An 18697-nucleotide genomic window follows, 5' to 3' on the forward strand; every position below is an offset into this window, starting at 1 on the left:
CTAGAAATAGCATCTTTTTTTCCAGTCTGACATGTTGTGACACAACTGTGACTGCTTGCATTAGATGGAGCACTTTAAAATGCAATCCTTAATAGAGCCAGAGAAACAAAGATTGATTCTCATTAAATAAAATGGATAAGTAATACATATTTGTCACACCTCTTGGTTTGATTTAGCTCTGCCTAGGGGTTAGGGAAAGAAAATTAGAGTACCTTCTAGAAGGATAAAACAAATAGGTAGAATATTCAGCTTCCCGTTGCCTGACTTCCAACTATACATTTATCTTTAGAATGAACTCTGCTAGAGGTACTTTAAAAATGGAGATTGTGCCAAACTGTTGCTGAAATAAGATGAACATGCAACTCAAAAGCAGACACGAGTGAGCGGCAAATTCAAAGTGGCAAAGGTTTCACTTAATTACTTTAGGCCACATCCAGATCAATGTTTAGTGTGCAGTGAAGTTAGAAGGCAGGAAAACATTTTCTCCCTATTATATGCCGAAAATTGGTTTGGCCATAAGATAAAGCAATGAGATATCCACAATGTGGCATAATGCATTGAAATTCCATTTGAATTTTCTGTGCACATAGAATTGATTTGTGTTTGCATGGTTCATCCTTAAGACACTGTGATTCAGACAGGGTTACACATTACATTGATTTCTGTTATTCTCTTTTCTGTTATTCTCTTTTCCTAAAACAGGAAGTAACTGCTGGGGTTGTTATTTGAAGGAACAGAACCACATTGCAGTTGGAAAGAAGCCATTTCTATCTTTATCTTAATGGTGTTTTCCTGTAGAAAATTACTACCCCCAAGCTGCTTTTACCCACGCTGGGGGAAATAAAAGTTGTTGGGATGCAACTAGTGGTGGGATTCAGCTGGTTTGCACCAGTTCGGGTGAACCGGTTGCTAAAGGCTGAATCCCACCAGCCCAGGCGCACTGGCTAGGGCAGGCCTCCTGGCACCCCCCCCCCCCATGGGGGCTGGCCAGCCACCAATGGGACCTGCACTTTGACATTGCTCTGGGTTGCTGCAGCCGCATCCCTGTTAATAAAATAAAAAAGGGCACACACCAAACAAGCCCTGAGTGAGCAGCAGGCTCTGGAGGAGTCAGGGCAGCAGAACCAGTAGCAGGGAGATGATGGGGCAGCTGGCGGGCCAGGGAGGAAGGCCAACCAGCCACGCCATGAGCAGGTAAGCACCGTGTTTGTCCCTTCATCCCAGTTTGACTGAGGTTCACAATGACAGAGACTGTGGTACTCTGGCTCCTTTGGGCAAGGTTTGTTTGGTTTGTGCTCAGGGCATGCACCAGCTCTGGGCTGCCTTCTGCTGCCATCGCCAGGTAGGAACATGCAAACTTTTGTCTTCATGCCTCAGCACTGCTGGTTTGTCAGTGCCTGCAATTTCCTGCAGTGCCGAGGCAAGAAGAAAAAAGTTTGCAAGTGCCTACCCAGTGGTGGCACCTGCCATTGTGAACCTCAGTCAAACGGGGGGGGCAGCAAACGTGGCCCTGCTTGACCCTTATCTCTTTGAAAGTACTACAGCAGCTCTAGACTGTGGAGCTCATGTAGAGGAGCAGGGAATCAAACTCAGTTCTCCAGATTAAAGTTTGTCACTCTTAACTACTATACCATGGTACACTCTTTGTCAGGGAAAGATGACAGGAATTGTGAATCATATCATCCTGTCCCTGACCCCCCAGATTGTCTTTTAGCATTAAAGAATGTTACTTATGCACCAGCTTCATCGAAATCATTATTGTTTGCGGTGTGAAACATAGACTATGATAAAAGAGGATTTATATTGATCCAGAAGGCTATTAGCAACACTTTTGTTTTTCTACAGTTGCATTTGCCGTTTTGTAGGCTCCGTGCTGCTAAGGGAGATAAATAGCGGGAGCAACTGTAGAAAACAAAAAACTGTTCAGCATTTTGTGTGCCTTTTGTATTTGTATCTGTTAAACCATATACTTAAAGTGTACCTATTTTTTCAGCACAATACATTTGAACCTATACCTGATATTATTGCTAATGTCCGGCAAGCTTGGTCTAGTTGTTTGTTTGTTTGTTTGTTTGTTTGTTTACTACACTTGGTGATTCACCCCATGGTGAATCAGAGTGGTTTACATCATTCTCTTCTCCTTAATTTTATTTTCTGAAGCCTGTGAGGTAGGTTAAGCTGAGCAGATAGATGGCCAAAGATCATTCAGCAAGTTTCCATGGCAGAGTGCAGAGTGAGCCTTCGATCCAGAATGGAGATTTGAACCTCAGATACTAGTCCTACACTCTCGTTACTATACCATGCTGTTGACATTTTAAATGAATAATACCTCATTTGGAAGACTACGAAGTGAAACGCTTAATATGTAACACATCTTTTACTCCATATGATTTGGCATCCTGCACAGTTAATTTCTTGATGCACCTGGTATGGGCCATGTAGAAAGTCCCAGGAATAGATCAATTGTTTTCCCATTGAGTTCTGAGTTTAAAATATTAGTAGAAGTGGTGATTTGGGAAAAGTGTGGTTGTGTATTCCCTGTGCTGTATATCACTAATACTGCATGGGAGAATAGGTATACCACTGCACCACAAGAATTATTTTTTAAAAAGAGATTGGGGTGGGTGTATTAATGAGAACTTTTGCATTCACTTGAACTTTCGTCTTCACTTTTGCATTCACAAGAAACTGTGCCTGAATATGAGTACATTGTATGTCACACTCTGAATGGTTTGATCATTCTAGATTCTTGAACAAAGGACACTTGGTAAATATTTAATAGCTCTCTCTATGGCAAACAACATCCAAGTCAATCATTTGTTTTAATTGTATGAGGGATGCATAGCTAAGTTGACTGAGGGACACTGCTTAACTCATATTTTGGTCCTAGAATAGAGTCCATTTTATAATGGAAAAGTTATAATTCTGCAAAGGTTCCTTTTAAGTTTATATTATGAAGTGTTTTGAACACTACTTTGAAAAAGATGCTTCCGTTTCATTCTCTTTTCTTTCAGCCTGGGATCAGTTCATTTAAAAGCTGTGTTTGGTGATTGGCCCAGTAGCCATGAATTATTCACGATTTATAACTGCAGTAAGTGCAGCAAGAAAGGCCTCTCCAATCAGGCTCCTCAGTAAGTACGCCTTTCCGTGGTGGAATTGCAGTCTCGGGTTTTCCAAATATTGTTAGTCTGGGTTTCTGGTGGGGGTAGGCCTGAAAGTCAAGGATACAAATGAGCAGCAGAAGGAACTGGCGTACTTGAGTTTGGGACTTGCATTCTGCCCTTGCCATATTTGAGTGACAGCCTCAGCTAGGTTTGTGGTGGTGGCTGGATAACAACTGAACTCCAAGTAATAAAGAACTGTTCACCTGAAGAAAATGGTTGCTTTGAAAGGTGAAGTATATGGCATTATACCCTATGGAAGTCCCACCCTTCTCAAACTCCCCCCCCCAAAAAAAAAATCTCCAGGTATTTCCTAATCCTGACCATCCTAAACTTGACCAAACTCATTCTGTGTGGTTTGAAATCTGGCACCCATCTTCCCTCCATGTATAATATCACAATGAGACAGTGTAAAATCTAACAAATGAGCAGCTGCCCCTGAAAAAATTCCCAGTCCAGATTTCAAGGTTCCACAGTTTGTAAAATCTAAGGGTGTAACCAAATAAGTTTAGCAGTCACATCTCTAATTTGGACTGTTCTGTGTGCAGTTGCAAGTCTCAGCCCTAGTTCCCAGCCAGAAATGTCATCTGCCAGAGCAGTTTTGAAGAATTACTGCCTATTTTGTTCTTCAAACAGGCCATAATTTGTGGATCCTGAACTGTGTGAAAAGTGTTATGGATAAATACCCTGTTTCCCCGAATATAAGACATCCCTGAAAAATAAGACATAGTAGAGGTTTTGCTGAAGTGCGAAATATAAGGCATCCTCCGAAAGTGAGACATAGCAAAGTTTTGGTTTGGAAGCATGCTCGGCGAACAGAACACAGAAATATAAGACATCCCCTGAAAATAAGACATAGCGTATCTTTGGGAGCAAAAATTAATATAAGACACTCTTATATTCGGGGAAACACGGTAGTGGTGTAGAAGTGTTATAGATAAGCAAATAAAATAAGTGTTTAAAGATATTAGAAGGGCTGGCTTTAGAATAACAATTCCTAATCATTGGGGGGAGGGGCCTTTAGTTAATAAGGTATGTTTTCCTTGTAATATATGATAAATGTTTTGTTCATCCCCCCCCCCCCCCCAATTCTTCTTGCACTGTGATGATCTTTCTATACCTCAATGGAGTGGATTGAAAATCTAAATAAGTAAATAAAAACATAGGTTAAAGAGAGGTATGATAACTTAAATCTTAGTGATCTCTTGGTTTTTTTTCTTTAGCGGAACTGATGCAGAGGTCTCCCCCATCGCTTATTTCCCTGGCTGGAGGGGCACCAAATCCCAACACTTTTCCTTTCAAAGCAGCCAGCATTACTGTTGGAGATGGAACAACCGTTGAAATTGGGGAAGAGTTGATGAAGAGAGCCCTCCAGTATTCTGGCTCAGCAGGGTACTTTACAAGCACCAAAGATCTCCCTTGTACTCTCAAAGTTCATTACAAATGAGTATTTCAGATAATTGTTGGGGAGGCAGGTATAGTCACCAGTAGCATTTTGTTCAGAGTACAAAGAGGCCGTCACAGGTCCACATAGGAAGTGTGTGAAGGTTTGAAGGATTTATATAGATGCCACATGCAGAAGGCACGGAGCTTTTCCTTGAGTTACAACCTGACCTGACCGCCTGGCCTCACAGGATATATGACAGTCTCCCGGCATCCTGCCCACTGGGCTGTTTTTTGGCTTTCAGATCTGTGCTTGTTGACTCAGTTTTGCAAATCTGGAAGTTTATCCTGGTATGCTCGAACATATTCTAGCTCTGAGGTTGCCATGTCTGCAGATAAGTCCATTGCTTTCCGTGAATGGTAATTGGTTTAAATGCATATATACACACACACCCTGCTTTGAACCTTGAGGCTAATCAGAAAACAAGGTTCATTCCCCCCCCCTTCCAAAAAAAAAAGTTTGGATTGTGCTAAAACTCCTTAAAGAGAATAGAGATTTAGTTTATAAGAATTATTATAAAAGCTAATATTAATGATGAAATAGTTTGGTATTAGATCCTTTACAGGGAAAAAAACTCACTGCTCTGTTTTGATGTTAAATAATGCAGCTTTTAGTATCCCTGCATATTTTGTATCTTTCCATTACCTGTGGTACAAATTCTTTAAGCAGAGGTAAAAGTGTCCGTGTTGAATAATAAAAGATAAGTAACATGACATACATATTTAAGTAGTTACTGACATAAAGATAAAACTACCTTCAGCATTCCAGAGTTGTTGTTGTGGCTGAAAGATTTACAGAAGAGTCTCCATAACCCTCCAACAGCTGACCGTAGACCTGAGGAAGGACAAATGGAGATATGTGTCACCACTGGCAGCCAGCAAGGCTTGTGCAAAGTAAAGTTTCAAACGTTTTTATTTATTTGATTTTTACCCTGCCCTTTCCTGCTCAGGGCAGCTATTCATACATAGAAGTTTGTATTAAATATCATCGTCTCTTTTTCCTGATCAAGTGCTTCCCTTCTTCAGGGTGATGCAGTGCCATGCTTTGCACAGTGGCAGTATCATTGCCAGTGATGTTAATCTGAGGTGCAATTACTGCTAATTTAAAACTTTTCCCAATATGCTGCAACGATGATTAGAAATGTAGTTGGTATTGACAATTTTCCATTGCATTGCATATGGCTCATAGAGGAAATGTACAAATGTTGTTTAAAAGTTTGTTAAGATGCATTCAGGTGAATTTGTAAACAAGAGTCAGGACTATTTTATTCCCCTGCAAAGTGAACTCTGTTTCCCTCCCACTACCCGATTTTCAGTGTTTCTGATGTAATTTCCACGGATTCCAGAGCTGATTGATGCATTATTTACCCAATATATTTACCCAAAAGGAAAACTTCCATCTTACACTCATGTGTTTGTTATATGTCCAGTAATATGGAACTGTTTGTGTGTTACAATTTTAGGGAGGTCAGCTTACATTCAGGTTTGTCCCTTTGGGGTAATCTCTGTAATCTTACAGATGCTTACTGTTCAGGAGCAGGCATCACGCCCCCAGAGTTTTCTGGGGAAAGTGAAGAGATTGGGCCACATCAGAAGCATTCAGTCCTGTACATCTCTAAATCCTGGTAGTCAAGATATCTCTGGCTGACGCAACTGGGGGATTGGTGGTGGTGGGCAGGCTGAGGAAAACTGGATCACTCTCTGACCCACAAAGAATCATGCTCCCTTTTGAAGCTTCATGAGATGGGCTAGGAATCCCTGGGCTGCCACTTTGTAGCCTGGAGGATTAGATGGCCTCCAGGGAAGACATGCCAGGGTCCTCTTCAGCAGCTTGGGAACATAATGCAGGCTGTAGAGAGAGCGCTATGAGTGAGCGTAAAACTGCCATCCTCTATAAACACTATGGCCGCCCTGAAGCTCCAGCACATGGGGCCCTGGAGGGAGCTTCAACCCAGGTATTCAACCCCAGATTTGCAGCCATTGGCACTTGTACAGTTAAGCAATTAAACATGAATTTGCCTTATTTCTTTAACAAGAAAGAAACCTGGAATTTATTCTTAAAAGGTTCAGGGCCAAAGCATTCCTTCTGTTTCACAGCAAACTAGTCCCCAAGGTGAATCTTGTTCTCATTTGATTTTTTTAGGCAGTTTACTTCATTGGACACCATGAAACAAAATTTTTAAAATGTGCAATTTGCATCTGACAAGGCCATTGTCCTGTATTAATAGCTCCCACGTAATTACTAAATATTTACTCTTTTGGCCAATGATCTGTGAAATAGGCAAAGTTTATCATCAAATAAGCATTTCTGCAGTATAAATATGGAACCGTTTGCTAGCGTTTCAGACTGTTGCCACTTATATTCCTAGAAACTAAAAAATGGATTGTGGTGGTACTGTTGAGTATGATTTTGTGTTCTGTAACATCACCTTCATTATAATTAAGTGTGTATGGGGGGGTTAATGCACTGCAATAAGTTTTCTTTTTTTGTTGTTTTCCGTTCATTTGTCCCTAATACGTAGCACAAGACACCTGATTCTTACTGAGGCTCCTTCCGCACATGCACAATGATGCACTTTCAATCCACTTTCAATGCACTTGGCAGCTAGATTTTACTGTGTGAAATAGCAAAATCCACTTGCAAAGAATTGTGAAAGTGGATCGAAAGTGCATTATTCTGAGAGGTTCAGTGTATTTTAAAAGTTTTTAAAAATGGTTTGTGTTTCGTAAAGTTTGTAATTCATGCTAATAGTCTGCTTTCTGATCTTTTAAAACTATATTTTGCTCCACAGCAGAACTTTTATTTTACTAGCAATATACAGAGCTATAAAATATTTTTGTAGGTGTTTGAGATGCTCGTTAATCCTGGAGACACTGTCCTTTTAGATGCACCTAGCTACCCTGGGACATTGGCAGCTGTGAGTATTCCATCGGTCTGTTTTATTCATGTGCCCTTTCAACAATATTTTGCAGCCTAGGATTTTCATTTTTTACTGAGCTCTAAAAGTCTATAAATCAGTTTAAAATAATCTAAAAAATTATCCATGAATGTGTATGCAGTTCTCAGTGCCTAAGAAATAGAAAGCCAAGAACTAGAAATGCAGAATAAAAATCTTATTTGGACAGGATGGTCCTGTTGCTCATAGGGCTATAGCACAGTATTGAGCACCATACTCTGGTTTCACATTCACATATATGGCTTGCATGGTAATTTTCCCATCAGTCATCTTCCTATATACAGTGCAGAAATATGGAGGGTAAGGATAAGCATGGATTCATTGCAGGAGGAGGAAGATGTGCTGAATAACTTAATAAACAGTCTCTATGTAGAAACTTCCTTCGGCTCAAATTATACATCAGCACATTACATGAGTTAGCCAGAGGAACATGCAGTCATACTTCATCTACAAGTCCACAAAACAAAACTGCTCCTGTGTAAAAATGCAGCAGGGGCCTGATTTGGATCAGGTCCTACAGAATGGGGAAAGGGCCTCCTGCCTTGACTTCCCCTGCACCATTTTTGGGAAGTAAAACAGCCTGGGAGGAAGACTGGAGCCTCTGTTTGTCATCGCCCCCACCCCCCAATTCTCTCTATTCAAATTGGGCCCTTGCTGCATTTTTACACAGCTGCAATATAGCTTCTAGTCCTCACTGGCAACTTGCATAAAGCCTAATGTGTTGCCAGCCTTTATGGTGGAGTAAACCTTGCCTCTTGTCAATATTATCTGTAACATTTCAACATTTCCTGATTGTACAAATTACTGTGGGTGCCGGGAAGATTTATTACTTGACTTAGTGTATTATTGGCAATATTTTTTCATCACCTATTCCAGGGGACAATATAAAACCTTTGCTGCTGCATTTTATTTATGACCTAATAAACAAAGGGCTAGTTAGTGCAGAAATAGAAATTGCAGACTCTTTATTTTAAAGCTCTGCTGTAATTGCCCATACCTTTCTATTTTCTCTGGCTGTTCTAATAACATTATTGAAATTTCAGTCCGATTGCTGAGCGTCTTACATTTGGAGCCATTAGTCTGTCTTCTGTTGAGGCAGAGGAGTTTATGGCTCTGGCAGTTTCAACTAATCCAAGATGAGAGACAGACTCTAGGCGTTCTGAACATTACTGGAATATGAACCCCATTTTGCCCGCAAGTTTACATTGAAGTGGGGGCTGCATTCTGTCCTGGCGGTCTGAGAAATCTTGCGTTTGCCTAATTAACACATTGCTTTTTAAAATATACACTTTATTTTTTGAAAAGTGTCAGGTGTTACACCAAAATAAACTGGCTCAGGGAACGCCCTCAAAACACAGATCTCCAAATGCCAGGTTTCAGTATGGTACCAAAGTTTGGTTGCTGGTTTGAGACTCCCTGGTACCTTAAAGAAGTAAAGTGAAAATGGATGGGACAGGAAAAATACACAATTGTAGCAAATCAGTTCACACTAGTGGCTCTGTGATATTTAATGACCCATTATTATCAGCATGCAACTCATGCATTATTACCAGCAGGGCGTGAGAATTAGAGGGTCATCGTAAGCAGAGGTACATCCTTCTAGTTCTCTGTTACTGCACTGAGCTTAGCAGGGTATAAGTCTGTTTGGGATTGTGCTGTTAGAGCATTTAAAATCTTAAGGGTGATACAGGGGAAAATCAGAGCACTGCAATAGTATGGCAAATGCTGACAATTGATTTGTGAGATGCAAAATGAATGCTGTTTTCTCTTCTTGCTTTTTCTTATTATTTTGATTAAAACAGCTGAGACCGTTGGGCTGTAACATTATCAGTATTCCCAGTGACCAATATGGTATTATTCCCAGAGATCTGAAAGAAATTCTTTCCAGATGGAGTCCAGAAGTCACAAGAAAACTCAACAGCAAACTCCCCAAATTTCTCTACACAGTTCCTAATGGCAGTAATCCCACTGGAACCTCATTGACAGCAGACCGCAAAAAAGAGATCTATCAGGTATATCAGTCAGATAAACAGTTTGCAGTTTAGGCCAAAAAAAATGACACTTTTAGATTAGGTACTTTTTCTAGATGTTATATACCAGCAAAATGACAATGTTGTGAAGAGTATTGTTTATTTCAAGAATTTTTGAGGGAGCAGTAATGTGTTTCTGTGGTCTTCTGTATATAAAGATTATTATGTGTTCCATATACAAAGTCCTCATAGGAAGTGAACACCAGATCCTAGAGAGAGATAGGTCACAGTCTCTCCCTTCTTTATCTTAAAGGTTCCTATGTTTTGGGGAATGATTTTCCCCAAGTTAACAGCACTGTAGTTCCACCCTGTCAATTAGGTGGTCCTATTAAACCATATTTGTAACCACATTCATTACTGCTCTCAGTAGAAAGTAAGATATCTAGATTATTCACCAGGTCCAGGGTTCATATGAGGTTAGGATACAAAACTGTTTGTGTCAAAGGCTTTCACAGCCAGAATTAATTGGCTATTCTGGGTTTTTTTTAGATTGTGTGGTCATGGTCTGTGCCACGTAGCAAAGCACATTATGACATGCCTCTGAAGACTCCAGCCATAAACAAGGGGGAAACATTAGGAGCTTAAACTACCAGACCTGTCCGCACTATGCCATGGAGAGAAACACATCTTACCATGATGTGCCTCTGAAGATTCCAGCCACAGATGCGGGCAAAATGTTAGGAGCTAAAATTACCGGACCACAGCCACACAGCCTGGAAAACCCACAACAGCCCTAACTACGTATTGTCGAAGGCTTTCACGGCCGGAATCACTTGGGTGCTGTGTGGTTTCGAAATATGGCCGTATTTAGCAGCATTCGTTAAGCCGTTGCTGTATTTGTGGTTGGTATCGCCAGAGGATCTGATGTTGGAAAAGCAAGTGGAGTATATAACACACCCTGGACAGATATATACTCCACTTGCTTTTCCAACATCAGATCCTCTGAAGATGCCAGCCACAGATGCAGGCGAAACGTCAGGAGAGAATGCTGCTAGAACACGGCCATACAGCCCGGAAACCACACAGCACCCAAGCCCTAACTACCTTTGTTCAAGTAAAGTTTATGCTAGAGTGGAGAAGGAAGAATATGTTGTGTCAGGTTAATGACTTGTCTTACTAAAATATGACAAAGGGAAATATATAGTTTTCAAAAGAGTATAGGTAAAGCATTCATTAATTAAACAAGCTCGATTGCAGCTCTATAGTCTGTTCCATCAGATTATTCCAGACACTGTGGCATAGAGGGGCTAGAAAAGAGCAAGATGTCTTTAAGGGCAGCCCAGGGAGGTCTCCATTAATTTCCACAGTGACCAGTGAGGTAAATCTTTATTTGAACCACTGGCCCTCATTTGGAATGGTGGAGAGGGCACTGGGAACTTTTGCCCATGCTTGTCAGGACTGGGAGACTGAATTGGAAGCAAAGGACTAAAAGCAGTCATACCAATGCTGACTAGCAGGGTGTGCTGACATCACCAATTGGGGCCAGAGAGATATGCTTTATTGTGTGTACTGTGTATATAGTACTGAGGCAGTCTGTCATTCCTCTGCCATCTTCTGGAATTTATGGGTAAAGGCATGAATTTCCTTCCCCCTTGCAATGGTCAACAGTTTCAAAAAATGAACTACTTCTCCACTGTTTATATCAATGGAATAAGCTGATACTCGGGGGAGGGGGGTGCATTGGTGAATCATCTTCACTGAAATTTGCCAAAGATAGGATTCAATATTTGCAAAAGATAAGGTTATATTGGAGACTTCATGTAGTTCTCTGAATCAGGACTACTATACTCCGTCTCAGTCAAAGAAAAATATGTGGTCATGCTGGCACAGCAGGAAATCACAGCTGCATCTTTCTGCCATTTAACAAAATCCCACTTTTTCAGTAGGATTTTAAAAGTTATTTTAAGCACCACTTGTGTGGCTTGAGTCAGAACCTTCATTAAGCTTGTTACCCTGATAAAAGAGTATTTAAGTGCCTCTAAAGATGCAGAACTTGACTGTTGCGCCCACCATTTTGAATCAGCGTCAGCACGAAGCCTGCTGACACTGACTCAGAATGGCAGGTGCAACAGGAAAGTTCTACTAGTAGTCTTTAAAGGCACTAAAATGCTTTTTTTATCAGCATGAAGGTTCTTACTCAAGCAGCACTTAAAATAACTTCAAATCCTACAGGAGAATCAGGATTTGAGCGAGTGGGGAAGGGGGGGAGACTGGGCAAACACTAGGGCTTCAGTGGAAAATTCCACTGCAAGGTCTCGGAAGTAGCTGTGGATTCATTCAGCTTTGAGGTTCTTTCTTTCAGTGAGACAAGCCTCTACCAATAAAAAAATGTTTACGCTTGGAACAAAACTGATATTCACCCAGGTAGTCTGATTGTTTTCTGGCAATATGGGATTTTGGAATGAAATAACGATCAATTTTGTGGGACTAGGATCACTGAATTACCCTACTTCGAATGAGAAATTTTAAGGGAAAGAGTCCTTGGTTCCAATCCATCCTAATTTAACAAACTGTTTTTATACATTTTCTTTTTAGCTTGCCAGGCAATATGATTTCCTTATAATAGAAGATGATCCATATTACTTTCTTCAGTTTAGTAAGGTGAGTTCTTGTGTAGCCTTTTTGGGGTTCTTGTTTAGCCTTTTTGCATTAGAAGAGGAAACAAATCTTCATTAGCTTACATCTCCTTAAGACAAATTGTCTGATGTCTTATAGAAAAGTCTGTCTGATGTCTTATAGAAAGGTTTGTTTAGTAGAAGTGTTTACCCTAATCATGATGCTGCATTTAAAACTGCAGAAATAGAGGCCTCAAGCAACTAAAACACTGCTTAACTGTCAGCCTGTTTAACTCTGGATAAATGCATAAGACCCCAGTCACTGTTTCCAGCAGTGAAAACTGCATATAGCATGTCCATGGCCATTGGCTCTCAAGTGCCGTGACTAGTGAAAACAAAGACACAAGATAGGTTACCAGATAATGCCTCCCATTACCACTAACACCTGTTTAAACAGCATTTTTAACAAGTTCTGTTAATCGTGATATTTATTTGTGTTCTTTTGCAAGCCTTGGGCACCAACCTTTCTTTCAATGGATGTTGATGGCAGAGTTGTGCGGACTGACTCTTTTTCTAAGATCCTCTCTTCTGGGTAAGGTCATCTGTGGTTAAAGCACAGCACTAGTGAAAAATGCAGTTCTAGGAAAGCCCTGTCAAACAAACAGAAATAGAAATATGGATTACTGCCGTGATTTGCAAATACATTGCTAACAGTGAACTGGCTGGTCTCTATGTGGATAATGAATGCTGCCAATGAGGCCTTTGACAAATAAGGAAAAGGTCTCTACCTACTTGGGGGAAACTCTTTCAGTAACACAACCTGATGAGTACTAAATCTGCTTCAAAACGGACAAAATATTTAGATCAGCTGATCATTCTGTTGTGGATGAGGGACATATGGGCAAGACATGATAGAGGGGGATTAAACAGTGTTTCTTTTGAAGAATAATAACAACTTTATTTCATATCATTATAGAAACATAACAGTAAAACAGTATACAGAGAGGCAGTTTGTACCTTTTCTGAGGAGAATATGAGACACACTGCCAGTTGAAGTGGCACCAGAGGGGGGGGTTGGTTCTGGAATGAACTTTCTGAACAAACAACCCCTATCTCCATAAACAGTAAAAATTCTATGCGGATTAGGCCTCGTTGCTTTTCCCAACAAGATATGCTGTGACAGTAATGTTGATAGAATGGTAGGTTGGGGTTCCAGGTGGAGAGGGCTGGGTATAATCTTAAGGGAAATCATGCTAGCTCTTTGATATTAACTAGCATGCTAGCTGTTGATCAGAGGGAACATGTTCTGGTCGAGCAACCCCAGGACCAAGCACCCATATTGGCTAAAGCCCTTGGAGTCCACATGGGAGGGTTCTGAAAAAGGGCACTATTGTTAAGGGAAGCATGGATTGCTTGTGCATGCGTTGTGATGAGGCATGATAGAGGAGAATTATGACAGGAGATTCTTGTAGGTGTGCTTAGAGTGGGGGCATCATGCAGCCAGCAGAGGCTGGATGCTAAAAGATTGTAAGTAATTATCCAACAACTTTTCTGTACCTAGAACCCATAGTTGATTTAACTAAAGAGCTGTGTATTGCTTCACTCACAGCCTCACTACTCAGTACTTGGGCAATGCTAAGAGAGAGAAGAGGGCAGATTTTAGCCTTGAGGTGATGGCATGCTATCAAAGAGGGCAGAAAGGAGAAGAAAGAAGTGGGTTTCTGCATTAGCTTTTCTGGATGGGCTGCAAGTTTGCAGCGAGAATGTATCTTGCATTATGGGGTAGTAAAGCTGTCCCACCATGCATCCGTTAACAAAAAAGCTCACAGTGGATTTTTTTAAGGGGAGCGGTGGGATTTGCTCTCCTTTTCATGGTTTCTCATTTACAACTATTGTTCAACTTTTTTCCCCATTCCTTCTCTCCCATCTGTTACTAAAATCTATATTCTTTTTGAGCGTGTTTCAGGGTTAGGCATTCACCCATCCTATACTTGTCAAAATTCCATTGCTAAATGTTTTCAAACTAGCAGATAATTCATCTTTTTCATATCCTCTTGCTATTATGTATAATTCCCAATTGTTCGTTCAAAGTCAAGTTAAATATCAGGGGAGAAGATGAGTTTTCAGATCTAATGATATAGTAATTTTTAATTCAATCTTAGTGGAATCCGATCTCCTACGTTAACCGTTATTTTCCTTTTTCTAGGTTAAGAATAGGCTTTCTAACTGGTCCCAAACCTCTCATTGACAGAGTTATTCTACATATACAGGTCTCTACAATGCATGCCAGCACTTTCACTCAGGTGAGTACTTCAGGGCTTCTAGCTGTTGTGCTGTTTGTCTTGTACACTTCATATGTTTAGTGTGAGAAACACTAGTGTCGCAATAGTATAAACATAGTCCTTGCCATATAGGCTTACAGAGGTCACACTGGAAAAAAATCTTCATCATTTACCATTTCTCTTTCCCACCTTACAGCATGATCTTCACAAAGGTTAAAGATTTGTTCCTAAGGGACCAGGAGGTACTACCAAGATGTACACAGAGACTAAAGCAGAAATATCTTTACATGTTATCACTATTATAATTTAATTTTGTATTAAGAATAGTTTTAGGTGGTAGCAGCGTTGGCCTGCAGCAAAAGAGCTAGATTTGATTCTAGTAGCACCTTAGATCCCAACAAGATTTGGCGGGTACCATATGTACTCATGTATAAGCCGACTCGTGTATAAGCCGAGGCACCTAATTTTACTACCCAAACCTGAGAAAACGTATTGACTCGCATATTAGCCGAAGGTGGGAAGCTGGGAGGCAGAGGGAGCTCCTTATTTGGGCAGTGACTCCCTCTGATGTCATTGCCCAAATAAGGAGCTCCCTCCATCTCCTGGCTGGGTTTGAGGAAGCCCAGGCAACTGGGAGGTGGAGGGAGCTCCTTATTTGGGCAATGACATCAGGGGGAGTCACTGCCCAAATAAGGAACTCCCTCTGCCTCCCAGGGTTTGAGGAAGCCCACCCATCCAGGGTTCCCCTTCACCCTCCGAGGAGGGCAGCAACAAGCGGCTTGTGCAGCCGCAGTGAGGTCGTCCCGGCCATGCCCCCAGCCTCGGCAGAGGCCTGAAGAGCCGGCTGGTAAGCAGTGACTCGTGTATGAGCCGAGGGGACATTTTTCAGCCTTAGGGCTGAAAAACTTGGCTTATATGCAAGTATATATGTTATATGTTTTTGAGAATCAAAGTTCCCTTTGTGAGATAATTAGTGCAGTTACTCTCTGAAACAATATTTGTTCTACAGCAGAGGTCATGAATTGTTGGGCTAGAACAGCAGAACTTTGTCAGAACGTGATTCTGATGGAGTTTTGATTATCAAAAGCTTATATCCAAAAAAATCTCATTGGTGTCTCAGGTGCTACTAGACTCAAATCTAGATGCTGTGGAATGTTTAGGAAAATTATATTTAGGAGGGTTATATTCAAAAGTTTAAAAACTTTTGCATCACTTGGAAATATAAAGCCAATTAGCAACACGAGCTCCTCTGGGACATGCAGTTCTGCTCTGGAGAGCCTTTTGTCTGTTTCTTTGAGTTAGCAGGATAATTGAGAAGGGAGAAATAGGAAACTAGGACGCACCAGGGATCAATACAAGCAGTCTATGCTTTGGGTGTCTGAATAACACTCACAGTTTCTTGGCAGCACCATGCTGAATCATTTCGACAGGGACTATACTAGCAGAACTGGGGATTTGAGCTGTCACATTTTTAAAAAAGATCACAGTGAATTTAGATACATGGGTCTGCTAATTTTTATGCCATCTAAATAATTTTTTAATATCCATTTGATAAATGAACATAGTATTAATGGAGGTTTTGTTTCTACAGCTTATGATATTCCAGCTTCTTCAACAGTGGGGTCAAAAAGGTTTCTTTGACCATGTAGACAGGTAATGCAAATATATCTGATATATTGTATCAATTAGATTTTTGCCCTTTTATCTATTACACATACATTGAACTAAGTGGGATATTGTATAACCCACTTTTCTACGTAAGATAATAAAAGATGTGGTTGTGTAGTTCTCTGGGCCAATTAGTACCACTGATGTAACATAATTAAATTGATCTTAGAGCCAAACTAGACAGCATTGTAGAGGCAAAACTAGCCATTTAAAAACAATGTAACCCCACCCACCCCGTGCCTTTTGAAGTGCCGAAACAGCCATGAGTGTTAGCACTTGAAAAGGCATGGAAGGGGGCAACAAGATTGCCTGTTGCTGCTCTGTTGTGGGTCCAATCAAGATCAGTCCCCCGTGGCAATTCTGAAATGATTACAGACGCCTCTAAAAAATGTCTGTGTCCATGGGTAAGTCTCATGGCCGCTGTCTCATCTCGTTTGACCTTTGAAGCACAATTTGAGTCAAATCTGTGTGCCGCAGCTGTTAGATGATATCAGAAGAAGAAGAAGAAGAAGAAGAGTTTGGATTTATATCCCCCCTTTCTCTCCCCTTCTTCTGCAGGAGACTCAAAGGGGCACACAATCTCCTTGCTCTTCCCCCCTCACAACAAACACCCTGTGAGGTGGGTGAGGCTGAGAGAGCTCAGAAGAACTGTGACTAGCCCAAGGTCACCCAGCTGGCGTGTGTGGGAATGTACAGGCTAATCTGAATTCCCCAGATAAGCCTCCACAGCTCAGGTGGCAGAGCTGGGAATCAAACCCGGTTCCTCCAGATTAGATACACGAGCTCTTAACCTCCTACGCCACTGCTGCTCAGATTTTTGTTTCCTTTGGAAACTTGCTCAACCATTTGATTTCTGCCATCAGGAATTTAATTCTAAGTCTTCTAATTGAAATGGGGGGATTGTCTTTCAGAGTGATAGAATTCTACAAGACACAGAAGGAAGTGATGCTCACTTCAGCAGACAAGTGGCTAAAAGGTCAGGAATAGGGCAAAGCCTTTGAACTGTCGAGAAGTGCTGTTTGATGTACAACTATTTAAAATAAAATATGGTGGGTGGATGTTACTAAAATGAACATGTCATCAGGAGAAAATCCCTTTATACCCAGAAAAGTGCATGAATAAACTCAGAGAATAGCAAGTGATGATGTGAAAAACAACTCACAGTTATGTGGATAAACTCCATTCTAATATAGTAGAAGAAACCCAGTTTTGTTACAGAAGGAAAGCTGTGGGTCCCCAAGCCAGTGATAATGCCAACCTTTACCTCCTGTGTAAGTGTAGGTAGATATGTTGGAGGCATCTCTAAATCTTCTTTTGCTGTGCTATATGTTTATCTCTTTCTTTCTAGGCCTAGCAGACTGGCATGCCCCTGCTGCTGGAATGTTTCTCTGGATTAAAATTAAAGGAATTTCTGACACACAGCACCTAATAATGGAAAAGGCTTTGGAGAAACAAGTATGAAAAATACCAACTAGATGTAACGTAATACTTGAAGAAAGGTGCTCTAACAAGGGCTTGTATCCTCCCATCTGTTTCCAACAAAGGATACTTCCAACACTGGAGGGAAAGAGGGAATTCCTTTCTTCCATTTTGTCCTTTATACTATTCATTAAGACACACACCCCAACAAAAGCTGGGGAGTTTGGTGGGCTGCAGCTGGTGGGAGAAGCAGGAAAATCCTGTTGTAAAGTATGCCATTTTTTGATCATGTAGGATACAAACCAGCACATATAGTTCTACAATTTGGAAGGTTACAACAAGCTTATGACTGAACCCAAGGGATTTCTTTTTAGGTGCTGTTAGTTCCTGGGCGAGCATTTAATATCGATAGTTCTGAACCCAGTTCATATGTCAGAGCCTCCTTCTCATTATCTTCTCCAAGCCAAATTGATCAGGTGAGTCAGATGAACCGTTTAATCAGGGTTCTGTCACTAAATCTCTGTTCATTCTTTTTCACCCATATTACCTGGAAGTAAGCCTCCATTTCATTAGTTTACCCATACTCTCACCCAGTGGAAAATGAAAATGTTTGTGGATTACGGGCCTGTCTTTGTCACCTGACTGAATTATTTTGTCACTTGCTACAGAAAGCAGAGAGGTTTAAGAGTTCTAGGAAGTTATTCCATTTGGATGATCTTAGAACCACTTTGTAATGTTGTACAACAGTAAATATCGTTTTCTACCATACACACAGAGGGCAAATAAGGGAGGAAGATTATGCCAAGTTTGTTAATGTTTACCATGTACATATATATAAAGCATTTTAAGTATATAATTTATTTTTAAAATTGCTTTTTGAGGTAGTAACCTCAGTCCTAAGCAGAATTATGCCCTTCTAAGTCTATAGAAGTCACTTCTTAGAAGAGTCTAACTCTATTTAGGAGTGTACTGTAAAAGTTTGATCCAGTTGATCGGAGGAACAACTCCCTGTTTTCCCTGACCCCCTGCCAACATGAACAAGCAATACAGGGAATGGGTGGTCTGTTTTCACGTCCCTTATCCAGACCACTTTCTCTAACATCCTACTAAGGCTCTAGAGCAGGAGTCACTCATATGACACATGGAGGGAAGACTGGTTGGGAATACTGAAGGCTCACACAG

The 18697-nt window shown here is 40.9% G+C and overlaps 1 protein-coding gene and 1 non-coding gene across 8 annotated transcripts in view; both read left to right on the plus strand.

The window, feature by feature from the left end:
- AADAT (aminoadipate aminotransferase) overlaps nucleotides 1-18697 on the plus strand; it is a 28618-nt gene that overhangs the window by 9607 nt on the left and 314 nt on the right. For 5 of the 7 annotated variants that reach the window (XM_048509797.1, XM_048509801.1, XM_048509798.1 and 2 more), the window contains exons 3-14: nucleotides 3015-3131; nucleotides 4385-4553; nucleotides 5366-5498; nucleotides 7448-7522; nucleotides 9364-9573; nucleotides 12127-12192; nucleotides 12656-12738; nucleotides 14353-14449; nucleotides 16020-16081; nucleotides 17008-17072; nucleotides 17445-17551; nucleotides 17890-17991. In XM_048509797.1, the coding sequence (XP_048365754.1) occupies nucleotides 3065-3131; nucleotides 4385-4553; nucleotides 5366-5498; nucleotides 7448-7522; nucleotides 9364-9573; nucleotides 12127-12192; nucleotides 12656-12738; nucleotides 14353-14449; nucleotides 16020-16081; nucleotides 17008-17072; nucleotides 17445-17551; nucleotides 17890-17991 (1236 nt within the window). In that variant the 5' untranslated portion in view covers nucleotides 3015-3064. Of the gene's footprint in view, nucleotides 1-3014; nucleotides 3132-4384; nucleotides 4554-5365; nucleotides 5499-7447; nucleotides 7523-9363; nucleotides 9574-12126; nucleotides 12193-12655; nucleotides 12739-14352; nucleotides 14450-16019; nucleotides 16082-17007; nucleotides 17073-17444; nucleotides 17624-17700; nucleotides 17992-18697 lie in introns of all 7 variants that reach the window. The other 2 variants (XR_007245647.1, XM_048509803.1) reach the window with 2 other exon arrangements.
- On the plus strand, nucleotides 5646-5786 carry LOC125440431. The gene has a single exon (XR_007245698.1). It is a non-coding gene; the product is annotated as a U4 spliceosomal RNA (small nuclear RNA).

Source organism: Sphaerodactylus townsendi, linkage group LG10 (genome assembly GCF_021028975.2).
Source record: "Sphaerodactylus townsendi isolate TG3544 linkage group LG10, MPM_Stown_v2.3, whole genome shotgun sequence".
Taxonomy (NCBI): Eukaryota; Metazoa; Chordata; class Lepidosauria; order Squamata; family Sphaerodactylidae; genus Sphaerodactylus; species Sphaerodactylus townsendi.